Below are 22,537 nucleotides of genomic sequence, written 5' to 3'. Positions count from 1 at the left end.
TTCCCCCCGACCCTCCACCCACCACCTCGCTGAGCCCCAGGCCTTGAGACCCTGCTGTCCAGACTGTAAATCTGGCCAAAACTGAGAACAGCAAACAAAGGAGCAACTGTGGGAACTGACAGCTCAAGGCCTCTGGCATTGGTTCTGCCCTTGGAGATGCTGGCAGGGCTGGTCTTCTCACAGGGCACCCCATCCATCTCAAAATGACAGAGCACAGGGCATCACTGCCTGAAGACGGCTCAGCAGGGCTGCTGCTCCCACGAAGCAGCGGGCATTGGAAAGAGGGGCCTTCTCCAGGAAGGAAACGTGGCAGAAATGAAAACCCTGGGCCACAGATTAGGCAACACTTGGCATCAAATATTATCTTTAAAATCCCTATAATTCCCTCCCAAAAGGAAACAGAAATGGAAAAAGAAATAAGAAAGGGAGAGTAAGAAAGAGAGGAAGGGAGGAAGGGAGGAAGGAAGTCTGGTTTACAATTCTAGTTTGGGGTAGAAACTGTAGTTTGTAATTATGAAACTCCAAACAGATATGAACCTGAGGCTCAATCCCAGGCTCATTTTCAAATCCCAGTTTCAGGGGACAGGATGCTCGGGTGGGAGCCAGCCCTAAAAGCCTTCCACGGAAAGCGTGTGGTTGAGCGCATAGGTATCGCTATCCTCTTCCTCCAAAAGCAGCTTGTCGATGGTCAGGGAACTGATGGCTCTCCTGGGGTCTTCCACGTCCTGAAGGACTGGCTCCGGGATAGAGATAGGGAGCTGGACAAACTGGGGCCCCGGCAGGGCTGGGGCTGGAGGCTGGTACTGTAGGGTGGAGGTGGGCAGCGTGGACAGGGGCTGAGGCCACGGGAAATAGGTGAGAGGTGCCTGGTGCTCTGGGCCCTCCAGCTGGGGTCCCACTGTGGGTGTGGCAGCACTTCTCGTCTGTGATGGGGGAGACACTGGTTGGTTAGCAGCCCTGGGGTATATCCACTGCCCACCCTGGTCCCCACGGGGATCTCTGTTTCCCTCACCTCAGCCCTTTCCTGCCGTCTCACTCCAGAGGTCTCCGTCTGTCCCTGCTCAAGGTCTTCCCCAAGGGAGAAGAAGCCAGACAAACTTCCGCATCCCTTACCCTGTCACTCACTAGCTATATGTCCTTGCTCATGCGACTTCCCCACCTGAAGCGTCTGTAAATAGATTACACAGAGGACTGACATCATAGAGCTGAGCGAATTAGAGATACTTTTCCAGATTTCACGGAATATAAAATGCATCCCGATTTCAGAGATATTAAAATATGTGTGAGGAGGGGGGAGGTGTGCATCTTAAAATCAATGAAAACACAGCATGTTAAACAAGCAGCCCATCACACGGCATAGCAGCTATATCCCAAAGCGGCCACTGCCTTGCCCAGACACAGAGACTGTCCAGGCTCCACACAGCAGCTTTGGCATTTTAAGGACCCCTTGGACTCAGCTCCACTAGCCTCCCACTACCTCACCCTCCACTGCCTCTTAGCTGGGCCCCCTGTGGCCAACCCAGGGACCTCCAAAGGTCAGGGCCGTTCTCCCAGGTCCTCTGTAAGCAACATCTTTCACGTGCACAGCAGCCACCCTACGAATCCCAGCTCAAGCCTGCAAAGCCAGGGTCTGGATTCTTACTATCTTCCACTGCTGAGGAAGCAGGTGGGGGAGGAAGGTCTTTGCATGGAAAGATGTGTGTGTGAGAGGCCAAAACCTCCTCCTACCACACTCCCTTCTCTGTCATAGCTCCTCCAGTTGCCACTGTGTCTTGGGAGCGAACTATTGGAGTCACTCAGGGAAGAGCTTATCTTAATCTCCTGGGACCATGTTGCAATGCAGATTCTGGTACAGGGGGTCTGGTCAGGCCTGCATACTGCACGTCTGGTTGGATCCCAGCTGACACCAGTGCAGCTAGTCCAGGGACCACAGTTTGAGTAGCAAGGCTTTAGGATGTTTTTCTATAGAATGATAGAGCTGGAAAGGGTCTCAGAGGACTTCCAGCCTCCCAGCAAAGCCTTGTTATTTCTAGTATTTCAAAAATCCAAACAGATATCCTACAGTTTTGAGTCATAAACCTGCACAGGTCAACTGCGACTGCAGGTTTCTTGCCTCAGGGATAGAATTACATCAAACTGTCATCATTACAGGTCTTATCTCCTGCTGATCTGGAGTGCTGATTGGCAGCTCTAACCAGCTTTGATGAGTTAATTTACAAAATGGCAAAACAAATAAATTATTTCTTAATAAATATAGTTTGTTTGTTACACAGACCCTTTCAAAGTAAGAGGTGAGAGTGATGAAAGGATAAATAATGAAAGGAATGCTCGGTCCTGAGACGGTTGGGAAACCATTGTGTCTACCACTCCCCACCCTCACCCCAGGCCTCTGATATGGAAATGAGCTGCCTGGGAGAGGTGTTGAATTAACTCCTTCCCATCCGCCATCATTCAGGCCCCACAACTGGTTTGCTGAGTAGCCAGGTGGGCATGGAGTGGGAGGGCTCCTGCAGCCTGTGCCTGGACGGTGCTTGAGGGGAAGGAGCATCAGGGTGACACTGGACCTTGAGGTAAACAGAGAGGATTTGGGGAACCAAAGCAAGTTCCATCATCAAGGGTGGTTCTGCAGTGACTCACGAGGCCCCTGTTCTATCTCCCACAGTTTTCCTTGGACTGGAGCTGGATGTAGCTGTAACCACAGGTCTTTTCTCCTCTGAACACTTGGAGAATTCCCATTCCTTTGGTCAAACAGGCATCATTCACATAAAACTGTTTCTCTTCCTTCCTCCATTCCTGGGGGAGCAAGCACTTCCTTTCCTATCTGGCACTTGAAGACGGCCCTTTGTTAGTGTTGTTGGCCAACTTGGCAACGATCATAAGAACTAGCATCTATCGGGTGCTTTCTGTATGCTAGGAACTATGCTGAGCCCAGGAAGCGCTCTAAGCCCTCTACGTGCATCATGTCATTGATCCTGACATCAACCCATTTTACAGATGAGGACGCTGAGACTCAGAGCATTAAGTCACCAAGCTCAGGATCACATAGCTAGTGAGTGAAGGGGCAGAGATTTGAACCCAGGCAACCTGACACTAGAGGTGGAACTCAAAACATTACCCTGCAGGTAGGTCTGACTCCATCAAAAGTACAGTTTTCTGAAAAATTGTGTCACCTGTTGCTCAGCCTAAAAATGTTCTAGTAAATCCCATTATTGGGTGAACGATCACCCCCTACATAATCTGAGTAGGAAGGAGAGGCTGGCTCCGGCAAGAGACCCCACACAAGTATCACCATTTAATAAAAATTTAGACTCATCACCGAGACTCACTGCCTATGGGGCAGCAGGGGAGACTTAGGACAGAGAGGCAGGAGGATGTGCCAACCCCGAGGACCACAAAGCATGGCAAAGGAGGCCATAAGCCTTTTCTATGAAAGATATTTGAAGTCATCGGGAATGAAAGTAGGCCTTCCTGGAGGATGGGGTGGGCTTAGATGATGGCATTATCCTGGGAATCAACAGCAAGGAAGGTCAGGTGTCTGGAAGTCAGCCCTGGTTCTAAAAGGGTGCCCTCAGCATGGGTGGGTATAGAAAGGCCTTTGTGTGACATACCGTGACATTGGTGATGAGCGGCTGGGAGGCGTAGGTCAGCACCGAGGAGGGTCCCACAACCGTGTAGCTGGGGCACACGGGCTGCACATACATGTCAGCTGAGTAGGGGCAGCTGACAGCCTCATGGGACACATACTCCGTATAGGGTGCCCATGGGGCCAGGGGCTGGAGGGTGGCTGGGGCGGGCTGGGAGAGCCAGCCGGCACACAGGGCCCCCTCCTCCGTCACTGTGGAAGCAGAGACCTCCATGTCAAGGCAGGAAGGACCTGTGGGAAGGAGGAAGTTACAGAGCTGCAGGTGTCTCCCAGACGCGGGTCCGGGAGGAGGCCAGGGCTGTGGGGAGCTCTTACCTACTGTGGTGTAGGTCGCCAGGGGCTGATGGGGCAGCACCACCTAGAGGGGAGAAGGGAGACCGGGATCAGGGTTCAGCCATCTCCCGCTGACCCTCTGCAGGGAGCTTGCCCAGAGGGCCCCAGGGCAGGAGGGTATCGGGTGGGGCGCAAGAACCTCCCTTGTTAGAACTAAGCCTCATGTCCCAACCATCACCACCTATACTTTCGAGGGATCGGTGTTCCCGTTTAGCAAGAAGGCTGTGCACTGAGGGAACTGGCTTCATCAACGTCCCGGGGGAAGGCCCTCAACTCACACCAGGACATGTGAGACACCTGCTGTTCAGTGGACCAAGCCAGCCGCCCCATATTCCTCATCCCACTTCAAAGCACTTCTACCTGGGCCCATTCTCTGGCATCCACACCAGGGCAACGTGCAGCCTCCGTGCCCTCGAGGAGTAGCCCATGGAGTGGGACATCCGTACACCGCCACCTGACCACCCCCAGCGCCCTACACACACACACACACACACACACACACACACACACACACACACACACACACTCTGGCCACAGCGGCCCCCTCACCGCGGTCGGTGCCACCGGCGGCCCGCTGCTGGCGTGGCCACGTTTCCTCCGCAGCAGCTCCTTCACTGGCTCCTTCACCCGCACGCCCTGGTACGGCCGGGGTGGGGCCGGGGCTTGCTCTGGAGCTGTGGCTGTGAAGAAAGCATCACTGGTACTCGGTCTCCCTTCTCAGACAGGCCCCACCCCAATGTGCCCCCTCTCCTCGAGGGTCTGCCTGCTCACCAAAGTTGCGCCTGAACGTGCAGGACCACACGAGACTTCCTAGGGTATTCCTCCCAGTATTATCACTCCTCCTGCCCCAACACTTCTACGGCTCCCCTGCACCCAGAGGATTAAGGCCCGAGCACCACCGGGTGACCTCAACCCATTTTCCCAACTTCTTTGTACACTAAGCACTATGGAAAGCCTGACTCCAGCCAGAAGGTCCACCTAGACTCCTCTCCACCCCCCTTGAAGGTCTCCCCTCCTCTTCTCTGTTTGCAGTTTCCCGTGGTGAGGATTCCCTCTCACTTTTCTCGACCTCTGGATTCTTCCTGACCCAAGACTACTACTGCAAGCCTCCTAGCTGACCACAGAGCCCACAGAATTTGCTTCATCCTACAACCTCTTCAACACTTCCAGACAGGTTAGTATTCATCACAGGGGGCAGCAGGGGATGGCATAAGAGCAGGGACTCTGAGTCAGATGCCTCAAAACCTGCCCCTGCCACTTTCTAGCTGTGTGATCCTGGGCGAGTTACTAAACCTCTCTGTGCCTCTTAACCTACAGTTTCTTATCAAAGGAATGTCGTAAGGAGTCACTGACATAGCAAATGGGAAGCATAATACATGCTAAGTATAAAATCAGGTACAGAGTAAGCATTCAATAAATTTGTAGTCTGCTATGTAATAATTAGTCATCCTTTTTGGGGTAAATTTCTTATGCCCCTAGCTAGGTTATAAACTTCTCAAGGTGAAATATTATACCTTATTTCTCTATATCATCCCAAGTAGCATGTCCATAATAAGCTCAGTAAGTTATTTGTTGATTAATTGGTTGGATGATTATTCAAAATGTGCTGCCGTTCACCTTCCCTTCACCTCTCCTGGAACTTTAGAATGGGCTGCAGTGAATGCTTCCCAGGTTCTCTGTGTCTCCCAGGACAAATACTCAATGGTGATCCATGTGCCCTGGGGCCAGAGAGTATCCAGCCTTGCCTCCGAGAGAGGGTTCCATCTGCCTTTTGCCATCAATTCCATGAAACCAAAGCACCATGAGCTGGAACACAGGGCTCTCCCTGGCAGGAGAAGAAGTCCAAAGTAGCCATGGCTGGGCAGTGACAATCTACCCTCCCAGACGGCCCACAGCCGGAGGCCTTGGAGGGCAGGCCTGGGTCAGCCAAGAAAGGCAAGTAGCACTGGGCCTTACGACTCACATGGGAGTCCATTATCATCCACTGATAAGGGCCCAGGGACCTGGGCTCTGAATCAAAAGCCCGGAAGCCTGGGTATCTATTAAAGCCGGATTCCGCAGTGCTGCCCTAACTAAACTTTGCTCAGTAAATACCCACCTGATAAGACCCCAAGCCTGACCAGCACCAGACCTCCAACCATGCTCCAGGCACACACACGGCCTGGCCTGGAAGCCCAGGCAGAGAAGCAGGGGCAAGAGAGAAGTGCTGTCCAAGAGCCCCAGAAACACATGAGAGTCAGAGAACCCCAGATTCAGATGCATTTATGGGGGCTTCCTAACCTGGCCAAGTAGCAGAAGCGACCAGGGAGTGATGCAAAATACAGATACCCAGGCCCTGCTCCTGGAGTGTCTGATTCCAGGGGTCTGATGTGGACTTACGAATCTATATTTATAAAAATCCCTCAGGTGATTCTGAAGCTCTGCTGGGATTAGGACCACTGCTAATGCATCCCTGATCTCCCTCTAACATCCCAAGAGGAGATTAAACATCCTCTTTCTAACTTGCCCTGTCATAACAAGGGATCTCTACTGGTATTCATTCATTCTTTCAAATATCGATGGGCACTAGGTATACAGCACTAAGCAAGATAGATGTGGCCACTGCCCACACGCATCTTGCAGTCTAGTGGGACAGGCAAGCAATAAAACAGTTACAACTTGTGAAATTCAGGCTGAAGCAGGAGTGTACAGCAGAGCGAGCCAGACTGGTACCTGCACCCTGGGGCCACCTGTGCACCATCATCTTTGTTTAAACAGCAGTGACAATGGACTTAAGAGCTCAAGATACCTGGGCTGTCAGTTTCTGGTGGAAAGGTCTCAGTTGATTTATTTTACATCCCTAAGCCTCAGTTTCCTCATCTGTAAAATACGGATAATAGTTCCTGTCTCACACGGTTCTTGTGAGGATTAACTGAAATAACACACGGGAAGCTCCCAAAGCCATGTCCAGCATGCGGTCGATGTTCAACACACGTTATTTTCCTTCCCCTTCCTCCACCCATGTTTACCTTCCTCTGGAGAGTGCAAATGTCAGAAAGCTCTTCCTCTTACTGGACCTGCCTCATGGTGACAAGTACCATTTTTCCTGGCATTACCTTCTAATGAAACTCACAATTCATAATCCATTTACAGCTTTCTCATCTACAGAGTGAGGATCATAGTGGTATATACCCGGTAGGATAATCTGAGAATTACGTGTAAATGCTTAGAATAGAGCTTACACGGAGGAAGCACTGAAAAGATGTGAGCTAATATCATTAGTATTAGTAGTAGTATCCCTTCCCAGCATCTGAAGACAGACCCCCAGGTCCCCTGGAGAGTCTGAGCGAACATTCCATTCCTTCAGCTATTTCAAAACGACATGTTTTGAATCCCTCTTAACCTTCCTTCTGGCTGTTTCACTCCTCCACAAGTTCATTTGCCACTTCCCCTTATGATGGGTGATGCCCAGGGGTGACCAGAGACCCCAGGTATGGCCTGAGATGGCAGAGAACAAGGGCCCCTGCCCTCCTGCACTCTGTTCACTCATTCTCAGGGTCACCCACAACTACACCAGCTTTTGTTCACACCCATATCACTCAACCTACACTTGTCTCCGGTTGGGTTTCCAGCTGTTCTTAGGCATAAAGTGCAGCCTGAGGCTTTGTGCATTTGGGAGAAACTCAAGGGACAGGGTTATTTGGGGGTCTGAGCATGGTGATCACACTCTTAACTCAGTTGGGGGACAAGAAAGGCCCCATCACACATGCACACATCTCAGACCAGATCAAAGACAGGTATACGGCTCATGCCCCTCTGATTTGCATGTACACTTCTGGGGAAGGGCCCAGAGGACTTCCAATCCCACTCCCCCCTGGGAAGTGGACACATGGACCACTTGGCTGCAAAGGGGACAGCTGGGCACTTCCAGCTTCTTGGCAAGTGAGAGCTTCCTGCCTCCTGTTGTTTTTGAATCAACGAACAAAGAGGGCTTGGGGAGGTGCTGTGAGCAGAGGTCATCACCCTCTGATGTCTGGACTCCCTTGGAACCCACAGTGTCAACAGGTGTGCCCTGGCACAACCACCATATGGAGAACAGTTTCAAAGTCCCCACCTCTTCCTACTGCAGTCATGAAACACCTACAGCTCCCAAGGACCTCCTGACTGCCTACCCAGGAGTCCCCAGCCAGCTGCCAAGGAATCCTGTGACTGCTGCCAGGTGAGTAGGCAAGAGTGAAGGCACTTCTGATAGTGTCTTTGCAAAGTGCCCATGAAATATCAAAATCTGAAGCCTCAAGACAATTTCCACAGGACCCCAACGGCCGAGTGTACTTTCAAGGTGAAAATGCAGTTGGTGCCTTTCACACCAACCTTTGTGAAGCAGCGATAAACATTTCTAATTCCACAGTAAACACTGGACTCCCTACTGCTGCTAGCATGAGAAATGAGCCCACAAATTCAAATTTGGAAAAGGAAAAGAAGCTTGTCCGCAGTCATGATTGCTTTGCCTTGGGTCTTCTGGATCCCTGAATAAAAAATACTAAACTAAAATATTCAAAAGAAAAATTTAAGATTATTAAAATAATTTCTTCAAATAATAATACAAAATAAAAGAAGAGCCAAGGAAAATAAAACAGGAGATCAAAATAGTAATACACAAGCAGAGAAAGATGAAAGTCCAATTTCCCAAAGTAGAGTTGACCAGAGATTTTCATAGCACCGGTAGAATTGCAGCTCCATGCAGCACGCTTTCAAAGCCTGAAGCTTTCTCATAATTTATCCTGTGGTTCGAAGGCCCTTTAAGTCCTCTGTGGGCATCCAAGTGTCCATTTTTCTCAGTCCAGCACTGAGAAAAATCTTTCCACCTAAACACAAGCCTCTTGACCCTCATTGGGAATCTCCTTTTTCAGTCTGAGAAGTTCAGCCATATTACCTTTCCACCACGGCAAGTCCGTCACCAATGTTGTTTGGGAAAAAAAACAACACTCATTTACAGAAAAACCTATGAATTTGGCCCCAGTGAGGGCTTCCCTTTTCCAAAATGAGCAACGAAAAAATCTGAAGGTATAAAAAGTCAGCAGAGGCTATTTCAGTTCCCCCTGCCGCATACCCAGACATGCTTCACATCACAAAAATAAGAGTCCTGCAGCTGCTGTTCCACTGGAAAGCACAGACCATGACAGATTCAAGCCCAAGGGTCACCTGAGACAGCACTCTGGCTGCATGTGGGCCCTGCGCTTGCTTTGCACCAAGCTTCGGGAACATAGGATTCTACAGGTTTAAATAAACATGGCCCTCGGTCCTTTGATAAGGTATAATTAACATCACCAAGGAAATATGCAAAACTGCCAGCACTTGTTTATTTAATGACCCCATGCAAACCATGTTCACACCACAGTGAGAAAGCTAGGCTAAGCAGGTAGGTCCTAGCGGAGCCAACACCCAGGCATCTCCTCAGGGCAGCTTTAAGAGAGCCCTCTTCAGGCAGGCGGTACCTAGAACAGCTTCCAATATATTCTCGAAAGAATACTCTTCTCCCAGCCATTGTCCTGTTACAGATTTCCCATGAGCCACCAGGGCCAGGCAGTGAGTTGGACACCAGTCAGGATTGCTGCTCTAAAGTTTAGAATCTAAGGTGGGATCCATGCTAAGCCTACATTTCCATCATCAGGGAACCAGGAAGAGGAACCCAGCCCAGCCATCCTGACAGTCTAGCTCGTTGAAAGCGCTTCCCATTTACAACTGTCTAGTTGAAACTTGAGGATGCAGCCACACGAGGCCATTTTGAAAGACAAAGCTTTCCTAGCCCAGAAGGACACATAACACATTATGGATCAGTCCAAATAACCACAGTACATATGATTCACTGTTGCTGCTGAACCTTCAGTAGTATTTTAAAAAATAAAAAAGACCCACTAAGGAGAAATACAATATTCTTGTTACTTACAGCAAAACCAAAAACAAATAATTGAACAATAGGAATTCAAGCCTAGGGCTAACAAACTTGTCCTAGCTTCTAACTGAAAATAAAGTCACAAAAGTTGCTGACACTTTTCACTTTAATGTAAACAAGCTTGCTTGTGTTCTTGACCTAAGACAGATGAGGGCTCCCAGGAAAGTTTAGCTCCTTTCAGCTGAAGGATTATTCATATCCTTAATTGAAACACGACTGCAAGTGTTCTTGGTGAAGGTCTGAGTCAAAGTCTTAAAATTTGTTCTTTGCATTCATGGACAATGGCTGATTTTTTTCCAAACAGGAAGAAAGAACTTGGGCTTTGGCCAAAGATTGGACTTGACATGCTACAGAAAGGCTTTCCCACCCAATTTATACTAGATTGTAGTTTACCTTTTTTTTAATGTAGACCAACAAAGAAATCCCATCTACATGTAAATTTAGGTTTTCTATTCACTAATATTTGAACAGAGGAGGACCCTGCAGCCAGGAAATATTGAAGTGTCACTCACGTATTCTAGCAATCTGCATAACAGGGAAGACGAGAAAAAGATAGACGGACAAAAAGGGTGGCTTTAAAGGTATACAGAAGATATGGGAAAGTGGAACCTCAACTGAATTAGGATTCGATGTTGCTTGAAGGCTACTGGTCAGCCAATCAAGAGTAAGTCTTGACAACTTCATGTGTAGAGTAGGATGTCTCCATCAGGAGATCTCAAAGATGGCGGCTGAGCCCATGCTCTCTGGTCTGGTCACGGAAAGGAAGGGAACAGTAGGCATTCCCCTCCCTGTGTCCCCATTCTAAGAGGCATATCCCCATCAGCCCACACAGAGCTCACTGATCAACCATAGACAGGTCGCTGGGAAAGCTAAACGAGGGCCACAGTCACTTAGGACTTCCCCAGACCTGGCCAGACCAAAAGTTTTGGATGTCCCACCCCATGGCCTTGGGTAGACTCAGCCACAAGGCCTCTAGTGGCAGAGCCTTCAGACTTTTCCCTCACAGGCACTGCTGCTAAGGCGTCCCTCCCCCAGAGCCCTCAGCACCCCCCAAACCACACATCCATCCTCCCTCCAACCCTCCCACAGAACAAGAGGAGCACAGAAGGCTCTGGATACTGCTCCCTACTCCCAGAGACAGTGTCAGTGTGAGACCTCTTTTCTGTGGAGACGCAGGTATGTTGAATGCATGGCTGCCAAAGGTCTGTGTGATTCCTGGTCATGATCTTAACTCCCAGGAACTCAGAATTCACCACACTCACCTTTGCAAGATGGTCTGTGGCTCACAGAGAATTTGACACAAATGATTTCACGTGAAGACTCACCACAACTTCTGAAATAGGCAGGGGAGGTCTTCTTCTTACCCTCCTTTTCACTGATGAGGAAAGTGATGCTCAGAGATTTTAAGTGATTTGCCTGAGGACTGTGCTTGTAAACAGCAGGGTCATCAACTAAACCCAGGACCTCTGATTCCAAGTGCAGTCCGCTTCTGCCTCACATCCTGCCTCCTCTCTGCCCCGGCAAATCCCATTTATTTCTCTGGGGGACACTGGAGGTGGGCCACTGAATGGTCCCCTGCTCCGTTCTAACCCTCTTCCCTCCACGCTGGGGGTCTGGGCTCGCACCACCCTGATCCAATCTCCCTTGACTGCCAATTCCCGCAAGAGAGGGTGTCTCCCAGCCGAGGAGGGAGAGAGAAGTCCATGAGAAGCTTACCAGCAGTCTGCTCACATGAGGAGTGGCGAGAACTGAGAGACCCACACAATTCCCCGCAAAGTTTTATTTTTGGTATTTTTCGACTGAAATGACAGCGGATAGGTCCACCTGAGAAACCAGCTGCATCTGCCTGCCTTTTACAGAAACTGGGGTCACCAGAGCAGAAAGAGCTCCCGTCTCAGATACCACGTCCCAGGGTGGGGTCAACAGTAGGAGACCCCTGGCAGTGCATTCTGTGAACAGAGCGGAGGAAACCATGCCCCTGCCGTCATGGAGCTTACTGTCTAGTCTATTAGGGAATATAGATTTAATCAAATAATTGCACAAGCAAACCTAGAATTACAAATGGTGACAGAGCTGCATCTGCCTCATAATTGCATTATTATAATAATAATTTGATTGAATAATAATAACCTAATCAGGTTTTTAATAAAAACCTAAATTTACATGTATATGGGATTTCTTTGTTGGCCTACATTAAAAAAAAAAAAAAGTAAACTACAATCTAGTGTAAATTGGGTGGGAAAGCCTTTCTGTAGCATGTCAAGTCCAAGCCTCACTTGATTCAGTTGGGCTTGAATGAGCAGCCAGCCAGGGGCCCCAGCCTCCTGGGGCTGTATAAAGAGAAGAGTGCATGAGGCTCGACTGTTCTGTCTCCAGTGCAAGGAGATGGCTCTGGGGTCAGGCTCAGCCCACACCATGAATGGAAGCCTTGCCCAAGATGTAACAAAGGAGCCCCAGATGTTCAGGGTCCTTCCTCAGCCTAGGGACCCTGGATAAACCCCAAAGACGTTTCACCTATCCTATCTTGGCTTATTAGCCCACTAGGGGAAGACCAGTCCTAGGAATTCAGATTCCAAGATGGAAAGCAGCTGGCTTCAGAAGTTCTAGGCTGTCTCAGATCTAACTTTCTGAGATTCATAATTGCAGGGGCTTTTGAGTCAGGCTACAATTACTCTCAGTGAAGTCAGAGACCACCTCCTTCTAATGGTACATTTATTTTAATTAGGAAGGGAAGAAGCATCTAATGCAACCCTAAAATCCTTGGCATTGAAAAGTGGTGTGGCATTGTTTGGAACCGAAGCAGATCTAGTTTGGAAAGCCTACTACATAGCTTATCACTATGTGACCCTTGGCAAATAATTTAACTTGTGTGTGCCTCAGTTTCTCCACTTGTTAAATGAGAATAATGATCTCCATCTCATGGGGTTATCATGAGGATTGTATGAAATTAACCAAACACCTAGCATGTAATAGGTTTTCAAGAGATGGCTGTTTCTCCTTGTTCTCAGCCAAAACCTGTGGTCTATCACTCATCAGAGAAGTAGCCTTGGTACAGTGACCCTAACTTGCCCTCATCCTGCTGCATCCTGATACTGAATGTCTCTATCCTCAATATACCCAGGGCCGTCTTCCTCCAGCAAAGCCTGTCTGCCTTCCTTGTATTCCTGGAAGTCATCCCTCAGGTACTTGCGCCTATGTCCCCAGCAGCAGGATGGCCCTGTTTAGGAGACAGGGAGGCCAATGATGCTGCAGAGACACTGGTCAAAGACCTCACATGCAAACAGAGCAAGCCTGGAGAGGAGACATCAAAATCCTGGCACTGACCTGTCGTAAAGATACCATGAGCTGAGCAGAAGGACTGTTTTCTTCCAAAGCCACCAGAGGATTAGGTTGGTGGCAGATTTGACTTTTTAAAGGACAACTCTAGGAAGGAGTACCTTGGAGATTTTTGAGTGGCAGACAGAGTAAGATGTAGCCCCTCAAGGAACCTGTATGTATCTCCAAAAGGACAGGGATGCAGCCATGACTGAGGCCATAGTCATCGATACATCTTCAAGGGACTAGAAACCTAGAAGCACATATCACATATGGGATGCAAACATGGCAGTGGATGAGGGAGGGCTCTTCAGTGGTCAGAGAGGGAAGTTTTACCAGCTATAGAGCAAGACAGGCTTCCGGCTGACATATTGGGTATTGCCTCAGCTTTACCTAGAGCAACAGGGATCAAAATGGGGGAAGAAGGGACCTACACTGAGAGCACGAGACCACATCAGGGAGTGAACCAACCCAGGGCTCCCACCCAAATTCTACGGAAAGGCAGCACCAGAATGAGGAGATGGAGCAGAGGAGGCAGATACATCTACCCTCTTTAGACTGAAATACAAAGCCTAAATCTAATTGCCAGTATGATCTAGAACAGGAAAAACCTGTGGTTAGGAACTGAGGACATTCAGTTGTTTGTTCCTTGATTTAAGCAATATCTACTTTAGGATTTCCAAGACCAAAGACTCTTATAAAATAAATAAAATTTTCCTGAGACCCTCAGGTAGGGAACACTTCCTTGGAGGAAGGACTCTTCAGGCCCAGCATCAGCTATATATTTGGGGTCAGACCCAACTGCCCAAGACTCAAGGCTCATGGTGGCCTGGGTACAGCCTACATAAGTGAAGGCAGCCCTAATAATTGATTCATGATGTGAGATGTAACTGCCAGTCAAAAGGAGCTTTTTTGTTAAGTCTCGGGTTTACTAACCAATGGTCTTATGATGTGGGGGAAATCCCTTGTGAAGGACACTGAAGAAGTTAGAACAGCAAGCCTGGGAAAGACGTCACTAGGTCAATCTTTGAGGAATGTACCTCCTTCCGTATTCACAAGATACCTATGTAGACTGAAAACACGACTTTCACAGTCTCAAAGCTTCATGGAAACGAATACAACATGCTTCACAGTGACTCACTTTCCTCTAGGAGTGAGGTCCTTACCCTGGAAGTATTTAAACCAAGGATCTGTGACCAGGTATCAGAGTTCTTGCTAAGGAGCAGAGGACTGGTCCAGGTCAGGATTGTCAGGCTGTAATCAAAAACTCTGGAATAGAGTAAAGGTGCCTATGAAGGGAATTTTTTGCCAAGAAAGGGAAGGAAGCGGGGGAGTCTGGGGGTGAATGAGCAGTCAGAGCTCCAAGAGCCTCCCAAAAGTGCTCCATGTTTACTTTTGTATCAGAGGTCTGCAGTAGATCTGGTTTGAATAAAGGGGGTTGTGACAAAAATGTTTTAGACACCAGCCGAGATAGATAGAGTTGGATTTTCTTCCCAATGATAATATTTTACATCCTAAGATGCTCTTCCTTCCCCAGAATCTAAGCAAGAAGGCCGTTTACCATTTATTCTTGAGGATCCACATCTGAAGCCATATATATGCTCCATGACATCTTCCCTGATTCCATTTTCCTCTCCCTCCTGCTGAAGGGATTTACTTCATTCGTTGATTTCCCTAGCTGGAAATAATTCCATTATTGGATGGATGCATGCTTGCATGGGATGATAAATGGATGGTTGATTTTCCTTCTATACCTTTCTTTCCTAAGTTGGTGCTGCTTTCATCCAGCATTAAAACTTGTTTCTATCTTCAACTCTCTTGCCTCCCTTTTTCCTTTCTTTTCTGTCTTCCCAGCATTGCTCAGTCCTGGAAGGTTATAGCAATCTTCGTACTCCTCTTCCAATTAAATTTATGATTCTTTCTAGAGAATTAAAAAGTAATTCATCTTTCTTAAGTGTGGTCAAATCCTTTTTGGTCCCAACACCTGGTCCGAGTATGACTCTGGTTTGTAATTCTTTGGCTACCTGCTCTTCCCAGAAAGTGATACTAATGAAACCATTACTGAGAAAAGGAGGCAGCACATTGTTGTTTCAGTTTTCAGTATCACTTGTTCTATTTCTTGCACACTTCAAGCTAGATTACAACACCTCAAGTCCTATCTTGTGAATTTAAAAAACAAACACGAGTTTGCCAGTCAATACAAGCCATTCACCATCCCACCTTATGAGGCTGGTAGGAAATTGTGATCCAAGTTCCAAGTTTGGTCACAGTATGACCAGCTTAACCATCCATGTAAGCCCTGATCACTAACCCACCATGAGTTACAAGACTGGAAATATGCAACCTGCTAGTTCACAAGAAAGGCAGAACTCAGAGGCCATACAAACTGTAATCTAGGCTTAGCTGCATAAACTTTGCCCTCAGAGGTAGAGTGAGTGAGAATAGGAACATAATAATAGTAACTAATAGCTATTGAGCGTTGACTTAATGCCAAGCACAGTAGTAAACACTTACCACAGCCCTATGAAGAACTGCATTCCCCTTGTACATACAAGGAAATGGCAGCAAAGTGAGGCAAAGCCGGCTTCATACAACCACTGAGGCATAAATCTAGGATTCAAACTCAGATCTGCCTGCCCCAGAGGCTGAGCTTTAAACTGCTGAAGGGAGAGAAAGAACAGAGCTGTCACTCTCCAATTCAAAATAATCCCCTCTACCTTGCTTTCCACACCTCACTTACACACACACACACACACACACACACACACACACACACACGTGAAGGGAGAGCCTGAGTCTTCCAAACTCTAGACAGCTCAGAATGAAGGAAGTGCCAAGAAGGCAAAAGCCTTGGCTTCCAGCACAGGCTGCCACACAGGGCTCCCAAGAAAACAGACAGGCTATGTTATTTTGGGGCAATTCTAGGTCCTCCCCTCCCCTTTGAACCCTCCATTTCAGCTAAAGTATCTGCAAAGAGCCCAGTGAAGGAGGTATAGCAGGAAAGCAAAAACTTCGTTTCCTTCAATAAGCAAGCTGAAACACATGCACCAAAAATGTTTCCAAAGTATGAACAGACATCTGCCAGCTGGTGCACTTCATTTTGTCACTGCTCCTTTATCTAACATGGAAGGCCTGTGCTTCTACCAATAGCATCCTCCTAAGCCCTGTGAGTGAGACGGGCACCATGGTAGAGAGACAGGACAGCTTAGCAAGACAGCACTCAGGGTGAGTTACTAATCTCATCTTTAAGCTTCAGTTTTCTCATCTATGAAATAGAGCTTAAAACAGAATCTACCTCATGGAATTTTTATGAGCATTAAATGAGATAATACATTCAAAGTGTGGCAAAGACTGGCGGTTGCCACACCCAGCATCTGCCCTCTCCTTCCTTACTGTCAACCCCGACATTTTGGAAGGTTGGCAATGTGCCCAGCTAAACAATTACACTATTCTCCCTTGCAGATGGGAGTGGCCATTCGATGTCAGCAGAAGTTGTGTGTTGGTGGGGAGATGCCATGATAGAGAAGCATGATTTTTTTGCCTTTCCCTTTTCTTCTTCTTCATTGTCTGAAACACAGATGTGATGGTTGGAGCTACAGTGCAACTATGAAGCAAACTTGAGGGCAAAGGCCACATGCCAAGGACCTCAGACCAGAAAGACAGAAGTAGCCTGAGATACTGTTGGCACTTAGAGCCTCCATACAGCCCCTGCAGACTACTATGGACTTTTTTGTGTGAGAGAAACTATACCACTGTCTTATTTATTTAAATCCATGGATTTTCTGGTCTCTTCAATAACCACCAAATGCAATCCACACTGATCCAGCAGAACATCTGGTATACTGCACGGCACCAGGGAAGCACTCAACTGAAATTTATCCCTATGAAAAGGATTGAACGTGTTCTGCTCATAGCGGTGCAATGTCCAAAAGTATATTCTAAGCCATCAATTTCAGCCTCCAGGTCAACAGTTCTCAGCTCTACTGCCCATGAGAATCACCTGGGCTGCATTTGAAAATATGTATTTATTTTTTATAAGCACTCATGAAGACTCAGCAACTCGAGGTGGAAAAGGATTTCAGTCAAGTCCAGTCTCCTTGTCCTCAGCCAGGAAAACAGAAGTCCCATTTTACAGCTGGAGCACTTGAGACCCACAGTGGTTAGGTGGCTTGCCTAAGGCCCCACACCTAATTACCCAGAGTCTGGAAAGTAGAATCCATGTTTCCTGCCTGCAAGAGTAACGCTTTGTCTTAGCATCACACAAGCAGGACAAGAGGGTTTCAGAGGAAGCCTCTCCATCCCAGGCAGCCCCACTTTATCAAGCAGTTTCTCTACAAAAATGAGAAAGCCACAATGTTACTAAGTATTTCATAAAGGTGAAAAATATGTTAATGGTCATAATCAATTAGCCAACCTTGGTTTCTTTGGCTCAAAGTGAGAAATTGGTGGACATCTTCATTTAGTGGGAAACAAGCCACTTTAGAAAGAAGTTAGAAGGACAACTACCTAATATCTTTACTTTGTAATGAGAAAGTTTAAAAGCAAAAATTTACAGCACTTCTAAGTGAATTAAATGTCCAGATATTTAGCTAATAATTGTGGACAACGCTGGTCCTTTTTTGTTCCTCACAACAGAACAGATTTGCAGCTTTGAATCAGAAGAGAGCTTTCAAAACCTCTGACTCATAAACTTTTGGGCTGTAGAGGGGGACATGGTTGGTTTTTCATTTAGTTAACATAAGGAGAAGAAGTAAAGTGTCCACCTTGAAACTCATCAGCTCTTTTACCGATTAATCTGTGCGCTTAATAGATGTGTGTCACTTATTTCACCTCCCCATGTGCACGTAAATTCGTGAATATCTTTTGCATCCTAATTGTCCTAATCAACAAGAACCACTGCATCAACAGATAAACTTGGTAGGAAGTAAAGGTGTTTATTAGGCTTATTAAATAAGCAAAGGTTATATAATACAGACTAGAAATATTAGAAGCAGTCCACAGACCGAAATTACTTCTTGTTGTAAGTTCATCGGAATTTATGCAGGAGATAGAGTTCCAAAAATTATATGTATATTACAAGTTTTTCTTATCTCTAACTGAACTTTTAACTGTCCTCAAAAAGTTGGCTATTTAGTGGAAGCTTGGAGAAAGTATAGAGTTCTATGTCAATGAGAATTTTGAGACCTTAATTTATCTATTTGGTGAATCTCTGCTCAGTTCAAGTTGTCTGAGAGTAAACATTCATGCCATAATAATTTGATAATAAGTATTTCCTGTTCTTAAGATGCCTCCTTGAGCACTACAGCAAAGAAACACCAAGACCAAGTCAATGGGGCACCAAGACAAACAGTCAATTCAAAGAAAATCAGTCAAGCAGGCCTTCTGTTCTCATGTAGATCTTTCTCTAACATAAATAACAATAAAAAGCAGTTGTTCAATTCATTCATTTTCTAACAAGTGGTGTTGAGTTTATTATACACAGTTCCACTGCTTTTAAGGAAGAAGTCAACCAAGTCAAATTTCGGCATCGTGCAAATCATGTAATCAGTTGACTGCAAGCTTTGTCTCCCATTGGTGCTGGCATTGTGCAAGTCCATGATACCCAGTAACTTAGGGAAATAAACATCCCAAGTACTACCCAAATCATCTTAAACCAGAGGTTGGCAAACCTTGTCTGTAAAGGGCCAGATAGTAATATTGTTTGCAGGCCATATGGTCTCTGTGTCACCTACTCAACTCTTCCATTGTAGCAGAAGCAGCCCTAGACAATATGTAAATGAATAGACACGGCCATGTCCCAATCAATTTTTATTTATGAAAACGGGCGGTGGGACTGATTTGGCACTCAGGCCATAGTTGGCAGACCTCTAATTTAGACCCTTGGAAAACTGTATGTAAGGTCCTATCGTTCAAAAATATTTTGATGTGCCTTTTTAACTATGCTAATCAAAGTGTGGGAAATGATTAGAAAGGATTTGGCATAGTCCTAATCACTCGAGATGGACCCACAAAAGGTGTCCCAGGAGGGAAGGTGCTCTCTTACCACTGTCATTAATTCTCAGGAGACATGATGACACTTTCCCCATTCTCTACTTTAGTTCTGACAAAAACCTTGTAAGTCAGGCATTAGAACCCCCATTTTCCAGATTTGTAAGAATGCGAAAAGGTTAAATAATTAAGCTGCAGAGCCAACTTTCAAACCCAGGCCTGTCTCACTCCATCGTGCCTGCTATTTCTACGGCACCGTTACTAGCTGGCCTTAACAAGGGCTTCTTGCTGGGGTGGATGTCAGTTCTTCACATCTACGTGGCACCTGCTGGACCAAGTGCAGAACCGCAGGGGGGCGGGGAGGGGTGGTGGCAGTGGGTAGATCTGCAGGGAGCATGACTTCTTTGTCCAACTGGCCGGTCAAGCAAATCTCCAATTCATGGTTGTGACTTGAAGATTTCTACCTCTGTGTGCTCCCAGTTCTGAGCTGATCCGAACCAAAGCCCATGTTCACATTTAGTCCACAAACAGGGGTCACGGGCCAGGTAGGGAGGAGGCAACATCTACAAAGTGAATGTTTTCTTAACCCTTTCCAGAACCCCATAGTACAGTCATTTCAGCTCAGGCCTCAAGGGTGTTTTCTGAAAAAAGAAAGTGCCTTTTCAGCGCTCTTGGTGCCTGATTTCAAATTCTGACCTTCCATCAGGTGATTCTAAGCGGGCTGACAATGCTGCCCTGTTTTTACTGGTTTTCCCACAGGGTTTAGTCACCCACGTGCCCTCAGTGCCTTAGACAAGGGCCTCACTTAGGGTAAGGGGATGGGCCCAGTACCCAGGGCCTTTCCTAATTTCCTTTAAGATGCCAAAGAGCAATTAAAAAGAATCTTGATTATGTGCATCTGAACAGGTAGAATCGTTCACCCCAGTTTTTCCACTGATGAATTTACAACGTGGTCTCCCTGAGGATGGAGTTTTGCTGCACCTGACTGACCTCCAGGGAGTGAGCAGGAAACGTGCCTCTAGCATCCCCTTTAAAAAAAAATTGTTAATCTCTTAGGTGGAGCTAAAGAAAAAACAATGCAGTGTGTTAACAAAGAGGGGGAAATATGGCAGCTCATGAGTGCAAGGAAGCAACCCGTATCTCAGGCACTGAAGCAGAACCAGAGCAATCAACATCATCTCGGTGGCATCTCATCTTACTAAGGGTATCTCTGTGGAATGGGTATCATTTTTACCCCATTTTACATATAAGAAGCCTGAGGATTAAAAAAAGAAGAAAGTGACTTTCTCTGAGTAGGTAGGAATAAAGGCAGAAGTCCCTCCAGGGGCTCACATAAAATCCACAGATCGGGCTCTAAGTGTCGGGGTCCGGCCATATGGACACTCAGCAGCTCCCAGTAGGGACATTAATGCCCACCTACCACCATTAATGCACCCCCACAGGGCCGGCTGCCTTTGCCCCCGCAGGGGAGGGTCTTGCTCTATCCTGCTCCTGGGAGCGGTGGCCACCACCCACACTAGCATATCCCTAGTTACCTTGGAAGGATTCCATAACTCTCAAATGCAAATTAGAATTCACTTCTTTCATTGAAGAAAAAAACTGCATCTTGCCAACATCGAACAATGATGAGACTTCACAATCTGAGAAATTTTGAAATCGTTCCTTCACATTACACATTAACAAGCTCAGTTGCAAAGAATTTACACAAGAAATAAAGGAAACAATGAACTGCTGATAAGTGACTGTAAGTTATGACTTAATCAATGATGGTATATTTTCAGAACTGTAAGGTCTCCATTAGAATATCTTTTGTAAAATAAATAAACACTCCCTAATGTATCTTTCTCTGTAAATCTAGTTTCTCTTATATTAAGTTTGCTTGAGGTAGGGTGTACCTGAATTCATTAAAGGGCATTTTAAAGACCTAAGCACCTTTAAAAAGACAGAGAAATTTTTTGGTACTACTTCTTTCTTGAGGAAGTACAGAACTGAGCCCCAGGAAGGTTCAACTCTCATGAGGCCATTGAGTTGACTTTGTTTTTCTGAGAAAGGAATGTTGTTGATAATCTCTGTGTGATTTCAATTATTAATAACACGAGTCTCTGTTCAGTCCCACATATGGAAAATAAAGTTCACAGATGTTCCATCCAACTCCAGGGATAAACATTAAGGTTAGAGGTAAACCCGCGCCCCATTGCACGGGGACACACGAGCCTTGCCACAAGAGGGGAAGAAGAATGACAGGAGAAAGACAGCAAAGCAGGTGAGGACAGGCTTGACAAGCCAAGTTTCCACATCGTCCCGATGCAGTCACAGAGACACATCGTGCCTTTGTCAGAAAGCTCAGTAACTCAGAGAGAAACAGGCCCACGGAACTGAACCACAGGGTAGAGTAGCTGTTTATAAAAGTAAAGACACTCTGGTAAAGAGCTCCACGCTTTCCCCCCTAAATTGTGTTTTGTGAATCATCAGCTGCCCTTTCTTCACCACAGTGATTCATGCGGGCAGCGGAGACAGGATGAGCTGTCCCACCTTGGAACACTAGTTCGTTCCCCTCCAGCCTGGAAAATCAGCATCACCTCTGACAGGTTGGTTTCTCCACCCCGCTCCATCTTGCCTACCTCGCCCCTCCTGCTCCCCTGGCCGGTGACCGGGACCCCGCTGCCGGTCCCCCCGCCCCCGCCCGCGCCCCGCACCTCCCCGGCTCCCGGATGCCTGGCGAAGCCCAGGCCCTCCCTCGCTGACTCGGCTCCGACAGCCACAGCCAAACCACTTACGTTTTTGCCAGAGCATGGCCTGCGACAGGATGTTGCCTTTTCTCTTTGAAGCAGACAGTTTGGCTTCTTTAATGTGAGACCCGGGTGTGCTTGCCTCCAGTGGAGCCACCGCCTGCTCAAGGCTGTTTCCTCGGCTTTTAAAGGCCTGAGTTCCCGCGGCGGGGGCACAGCGTCATCACATCCTCCCACCCCGGGCGCCGCCGCCGCCCCTCTTCTCTAGCGGGGCGCCCGTCACCCCCCTGCGCGCGCTCACGGGCCCACCGGCGGCCCACCCCTCCATGCGCCATGCTCGCGGCCAGCCGGCTGGATCTGCACAACCAGCCGGCCCGGGAGGCCGTGGGCCGCGGGACGCAACCCCACGGGGTGCCAGGGTGCGCGGGGCGTGGGCAAGTGTGCGTGAGTGTGAACTCCGTGAGCGTGTGTGTCCAGTCGTGCCCCCCTCCGCGCTGCGATGGGCCCTAAGACCCCCTGGAAAACTCTGGGTTTTCTGTGGCACCCATTCAGGCCTCTCCACCACCGGGGTGTCGGCAGCGCTCAGTCCGCCCTGGG

General features: G+C 47.6%; 1 protein-coding gene across 1 annotated transcript; it reads right to left on the bottom strand.

Moving 5' to 3' along the window:
• Positions 1 to 551: 551 nt before the first annotated feature.
• Positions 552 to 22,124, bottom strand: POU2AF1 (POU class 2 homeobox associating factor 1). Its single transcript, XM_065882758.1, has 5 exons — positions 21,989 to 22,124; positions 4,526 to 4,656; positions 3,959 to 4,001; positions 3,609 to 3,874; positions 552 to 923 (listed from the first exon to the last, which is right to left on the bottom strand). Exons 1-5 carry the CDS (start codon positions 22,002 to 22,004, stop codon positions 609 to 611), a joined length of 771 nt encoding a protein of 256 aa, XP_065738830.1. The 5' UTR covers positions 22,005 to 22,124; the 3' UTR covers positions 552 to 608.
• Positions 22,125 to 22,537: the final 413 nt, after the last annotated feature.

The sequence above is a fragment of the Phocoena phocoena genome, chromosome 8, assembly GCF_963924675.1.
Source record: "Phocoena phocoena chromosome 8, mPhoPho1.1, whole genome shotgun sequence".
In the NCBI taxonomy this organism is placed as follows: Eukaryota; Metazoa; Chordata; class Mammalia; order Artiodactyla; family Phocoenidae; genus Phocoena; species Phocoena phocoena.
The sequence above is the reverse complement of the archived record's forward strand: the minus strand, read 5'-3'. Positions and strand labels throughout refer to the sequence as shown.